This window comes from Pantherophis guttatus, chromosome 1 (genome assembly GCF_059756535.1).
Source record: "Pantherophis guttatus breed Tessera chromosome 1, ASM5975653v1, whole genome shotgun sequence".
NCBI classification, from domain to species: domain Eukaryota; kingdom Metazoa; phylum Chordata; class Lepidosauria; order Squamata; family Colubridae; genus Pantherophis; species Pantherophis guttatus.
In genome coordinates, this window is record NC_142063.1 from 29,837,358 (window position 1) to 29,843,357 (window position 6,000).

The 6,000-nt window shown below is 37.1% G+C and overlaps 1 protein-coding gene across 7 annotated transcripts in view; it reads left to right on the top strand.

Moving 5' to 3' along the window:
• The window catches only part of CDKN3 (cyclin dependent kinase inhibitor 3), a 10,656-nt gene extending 5,022 nt beyond the window's left edge, over window positions 1-5,634 (top strand). For 2 of the 7 annotated variants that reach the window (XM_034433404.3, XM_034433401.3), the window contains exons 3-8: window positions 967-1,019; window positions 1,125-1,190; window positions 2,191-2,413; window positions 2,892-2,923; window positions 4,124-4,227; window positions 5,324-5,634. In XM_034433404.3, the coding sequence (XP_034289295.2) occupies window positions 967-1,019; window positions 1,125-1,190; window positions 2,191-2,413; window positions 2,892-2,923; window positions 4,124-4,227; window positions 5,324-5,410 (565 nt within the window). In that variant the 3' untranslated portion in view covers window positions 5,411-5,634. Of the gene's footprint in view, window positions 1-966; window positions 1,020-1,124; window positions 1,191-2,190; window positions 2,414-2,891; window positions 2,924-4,123; window positions 4,228-5,323 lie in introns of those variants that run through there. The other 5 variants (XM_087895187.1, XM_034433402.3, XM_087895195.1 and 2 more) reach the window with 4 other exon arrangements.
• Window positions 5,635-6,000: the final 366 nt, after the last annotated feature.

The following is a 6,000-nucleotide window of genomic DNA, read 5'->3' on the forward strand; positions in this document are numbered from 1 at the left end:
AGCGTACCGGCCGGTGGGAGGCTATTGGTGGTAGTAGGCGGTCCCGCAAGTACCCGGGTCCTAAGCCATGGAGCGCTTTAAAGGTGGTAACCAAAACCTTGAAGCGCACCCGGAAGACCACTGGGAGCCAGTGCAGCTCGCGCAGGAGAGGTGTTACATGGGAGCGCCATGTCGCTCCCATTACCACCCGCGCGGCCGCACTCTGCGCCAGTTGGAGCCTCCGGGTGCTCCTCAAGGGGAGCCCCATGTAGAGAGCGTTGCAATAGTCCAGGCGGGAGGTGACAAGGGCATGAGTGACCGTGCGTAAAGAGTCCCGATCCAGAAAGGGACGCAATTTTAGTATCAGAAATGATACTTTATTGAAGCCCCGTTAACAGTTGCTTAGTCAGATGGTAATGGAGGTCTGAGCCACTATAGTCAGGTCCTCTCATCCCAAGTGAAGCAGCAAACTGCCAAAGTTTCAGCAAAAGCCACATCCTCCACTTACTGATCAGGCAGTACCATTGAATCTAGAAAGATGCTCCTTCATAGGCATTGAAACCCCATTCATAGAATTATAAGGCTGGAAGGGACCTTCTAGTCCAACCCTCTGCCCAAGACATGAGGCCTTATTGCATCTCAGACAAATGTCTGTCCAATCTTTTCCTAAAGACCTCCAATGCTGGATTACTAACAATTTAGGGATAATCTATTCCATTGATTAATTGTTTTTATTGTCAGGAAATGTCTCCTTAGTTCCAGATTGGATCTCTCTTTGGCTGAAGGAGCTTCCATTCATTGCTTCTTGTCCTGGGTTATTCAGATTATATTCAGTATTCAAATATAAAATATGAGGTGGGGAAGATCCCAATGTATAAACAGCTTCATCTTCCTAAGGTTTAGTTGTATGTCTTGGGAGTAAATGCAGTAGATAAAAATGGCAATTTGTAAAAACTTACCTTTGAGTTTTGTGCATTCTTCCTGTAGGTTACCCTTATCACCAGCTTATTCCCAGTTCCTAGGAATCAGCTCGCTACCAGGTAAGTGCATAGAAGTGGCTAAGAATGAATTTATGAATGTTTTAAATATTTGTTTTAACATTAATAGCATTGTTTGTTTCTTTTCATCCTTCTCACTTGATTTAGGTTGTCGATTCAAAAATATTAAAAGAAACCTTCAGAAAGATATAGGTAATTATCAGTGGCACAGAGGTATGTCCTTCAGTAACTTATTTTTCACAAAGCTAGTTTTAATTCCTTGGAACTGCAGTTAACCATTTATTTGTGTTAAAGACCTGTATCCTACAAACCTACAACACTGTTGTAAGAAACACAAAAATAAGGAAGAGAACTCTGCGAAGCAATTGTATTAACATATGGCATAAAAATACTTATCATTGCACATGGAAGTAGACTAGATTCCAGGTGAAACATTACTCCATAACTGGAATTCTAGCATTTTCTCTGTTAACTACCTAATTAACATCTGATGATTGACAACTGGAGAAAAAGCTTCAAAAGCAAAACATAATAAACGCATGGGCATATTCATACGGCAATTTTGGTAAAAGTATGAGCTTTAGTGAAATAACAGATTGGTTTGTTTAAGTGTTCTGCATGGAAAAAGTACTTTTAAAAATACATATTGTAATTTAAAATTTAACTCTAGAAGTTGATACTCTCTAGCATCACTCATCACTGACATTAAGTGCAGCTACTGACATTTAAGGTTCAGCAAGAGGCAAGACTATAGGTTTTCTTTATTTAAATGGTGCAGTTTTATAATTTTCTACTTGCAGTTTTTGTATATTCTTTTTAAAATGTAAGCATTTTAAGATTTTTTTTTCTGAAAGGGACATTTTTATTAACACTATTTTAATCTAATAATCTTACCATGTACTCAGTAAATATTGCTGTCTTTCTTGAAATCTCTTATATTTGCTTACAGAATGAAATAACAAAATAGCAGATTTCACACCAAAGTGCCATTTCTGCTACTAAAATTAGGCAAGCTTAAATCTGACATCTTTTATTTGCCTAACAGACAATGATACACATATTACAACTGAAGGCAAAGCTACTTAGAAAAGTTTGGAAATTACATTTTTTAACTACCGGTAGTTTTGCAGTCAATTCCATCAAAATCATATATATGGATTCAGATTGCATTTATCACTTTAGCAAATATTTAACTATGTTGCCTTTTTTATAGATGAACTAAAAAGTCACGGGGTGCGCGATGTATTTGTACTCTGTACCAAAGGAGAACTCACAAAGTACCGTGTCCCACACCTCATGGAAACATACCAGAATTATGGGATCACTGTGCATCACCATCCTATTCCTGATGGAGGTACACCAGATATTGCCAGATGCTGTGTTATTCTAAATGAACTGAGGAACTGCCTTGAAAGTAAACAAAAAGCCACAATACAGTTGAGTTTTCTAGTCATTTATCCTCTTTTAGTAAATGAAAATGGTTCAATCACTAAATGTTCATCTGCCACCTCTCTGCCAAAATTTCACTTCTATTTGCTGCAGTCAGCTTCTGCTGTATCATTCCAAACTACAGATCAGAGATACATACTTTTTTTCTGCTTTCTAAGGGACTTCAAAGTTGCATTGAAGAGTAGAACGAGGTTCTACTCCTTTAACAACTTCACTACCATAAAAAATACTACTCTAGAATATATGATCACAGCTTATTGTGAGAAAACTGATAAGCACCAATATCAGTAGTCCTAGGAAAAAAACATTGTTTTTAAGTTAGACTTTGGAATAATAGATCTAACTGAAAACCTCTATATATGAAGAAGTGCCAAGTCACAGCAGATTTTTAAAAAACTATATTGGCTATGGAGATTGTCATGTTTATAGCTATTGCAATATATTCATTTTTTAAATTTCTTACAGTTGTTATGGAGGACTTGGACGATCCTGTCTCAGTAAGTGAAGTGTTCTGTTTAAAAAATTACAAAGTATTGCTTTTTTAATATTACTGGTAATATTCTGCAGCCAATCACAGAACTATTTTCTTCATACCAGAGAAAAAATTCTCTGCAATACATAGACTTACTCAAAAACCAAAGCTCTCTTTAATCTCTCACAGCCAACAGTAGACTCATATTGACTTTTTAATTTTTAAGTTTGAAGGAGATAAACACATAGTTTTCTATAAACTGTAAGAACTATCCTTTTTTAAAAAAGCTGGTCATGAGAAGCTAGGATACGAGATACATGGTTACATACAAACTGAAAAAAAAGAAAAGTAAATGCATACTGTCTGTGTCATATCAGGGATTCTTTGATATAATGCTCTACTCAGCCAATAGTGTGAAGGTTTTGGCAAGCCTAAAAGATTCTCACATGTATTGCAGCAAAAATGTCTCAAGAGTGAAACTGAAGCCCTATCAAAACCATGAGCAATAATGTGACAGCAGATACTTTCCTTAGTGCTTCGGACCACCTGACTACTTTTAAAAAAAAAATCATGTAAAAAGCATTTCACAGGAAGGTGACATATCGTAAAGCAAGTGCCAACATCTCACATCATGGTTTCCAAGAATCTCTGAGTGTGCTGTAAAATAGGAAAAATATTAAGTATGTTATTTCTATGCTGACCTAATCTACACTTGAGCTCTCTAGTGGTCTAGCAAATCTCCATTTTATAGCTTTTACTATATTTTCAATAACACATAATCAAGGGAAGAAATGCAAGTAATTTTCCCCACAATCCTACATACATAAAAAATCAAGATGGTCACAGCTATCTTTTAGGATTGGGCTTGAATTGCATGATTGTGATTGCTATCTTCGTTTTTTGACCATCTCTCCCTGCTTACATAGAAGCTGCGCTCTCTGAATCCAGCTGGCCTGGCTTCTATGATAAATCCCTATTAAAACTATAAACACAAAGGATTTGAATTCTTGTTTCAGGCTCAGGTGTTCCTGCATTTAATAGGCCTAATCTGCATAAATGCTGTCACTGATATTTTCCAAAATAGCTGACATGTGAAAAGCTGAGAATTCATGAATAAGCATAGGAATCTTATTGTTCTGTTACCTTGTTTACCTTTAAAACAGGTTGTTCCTCCTTACTAAAAATGTCTTGTTCATTAGGTTATTATTCTATGGTTTCTTTACAGTTGCAGCTTGCCTTCTGCTCCAGATATCTGACACCATAACTCCACAGCAGGCAATAAACTGCATGAGGGAGTTGAGAGGTTCAGGTGCAATACAAACTTTAAAGGTTAGACCTGCCAAGGAGGAAATAGAGCTTAAAAGATGCTTAATTTATTTATTTCTGTACACCTCCATATTTCCCCAAACTTTGTAGGATACTCGACTGTAGACGGTTTGCTTGGTACTAAAAGTCTTTTCTGGATTAAATACACCTATTTGCCCTCGGGCCATAGACCACATCCATGGCTGCTGCTGGATCCTCCTTGATATTGTTAAACCTTTTAGTTTGTTTTATATATTTATTTATTTAAGCATTATTATTTATTTAGCACATGGCATACAATGTCAGTGAAATCTACAAATGCTACACACAAACTTCTGACAGCCTAGATTGCTAGTTCATTCTATTTAGCACTTGTACACCTATCCTTGGTGCACCTCTGGAGTGAACTAGCTTTATGCCAGCTAACTAGCAGCGCTCAGGTTTGTTGCTTTTTCTGGGCTTTACCAGTCTCATCTCACATTGTCTCGCATCCAGCCAGGTCCAGCATCAGCATCAGGTCCTGCACATATAAACGCAGTTAGGTAGTTCCCACGAAAGTGGTACATTGAAACATTTATACCTTGCCCTGCATTCATTTTTTCCTGTCCATAGCCCTGCCCTTATTGTTTAACAAATTGTGTAAATTACATTGCTTCTTTCTCATTAGGCTGCTTTTAAGCTAAATACTTAACCAAAAATTATTTAGCTTTCCTTGTTTTGTGTACTGGGCTTGCACAACACATGTTCATCCATGTTGAAATGGATTGAATAGTTTTTAAATCAGCAGATTATGGGAATTGGAGTATCATCTTAATGGTGGCATTGGCACCTTTTCTGGGGAACTGGGGCTAGAATCCAGGGACAATCCAGGGGCTAACCTCTGCAGCCAGTTCATCTATTAATGGAAAATATTATAGAAGCCTGTTCTCTTATATGAACAAATACCGTCTTTACACCTTCACAGGAGAGGAGAGTCTGTTTGGTAGAGTTGGAGAATGGGAATCCATTCTATGTTCCTTTTCTGTGGTTCTCCACTCATCCCAACCCATATCATTGGAAAAAGTTAAGTCATCCTAATGTTGAAGTCCAATCATTCTGAAGCATCCTTTTTTCTTTACAGCAATACAACTTCCTTCATGATTTTCAGGAGACCTTGGCTGCCTATTTGGCAACAGAAAGTGAGCGACCAAGATCAGTATCCCGATAAAACACCCTGAGTTTAGTTACTATTTGAAATAATACATTGCATTGTTTTTACTTTGTACACATAGTGGAAAATAATTTTATTAACTGCCTGCCAGTTACCACCTTGACGAGGGATATGTGACTATATAGCACAAGTCCCTGAATAAAGTTCCATCTGCGCATTTTATTTTGACAGCAAATTATAACATGTAGCAGAACGCATAATAAATATTTCTAATCTTTTTATTTTATGTCCTTTCCAATTCCTGTTTAGTTTTCTCTGCTGTGATAGGGGTTTTTTTTTGGTTGTATTCCTTTATGCAATTTATGGGAAAGTCTATAGGAGAATCACATTAATTTATATTGCAGCAGTGCCAGCTTTTTGGTGGAGTATATTGTAAGACACTAGCAACAGAATATTGTGAGTTGTGTTTCATATGTGTTCACTTTTCAATTGGTGCGTCCTTGTACACATGCCTATGGGAAACCAGATGTTTGTTCACAAGTAGCTTGCCTGTTCCCTGAATAAGCAATTCATTAAGTCTCCCTTAAAGCAGAATAACTTGCATTTAAGTTTGTCACCAGTTTGTCATCTGGAAGATCACTCTATCA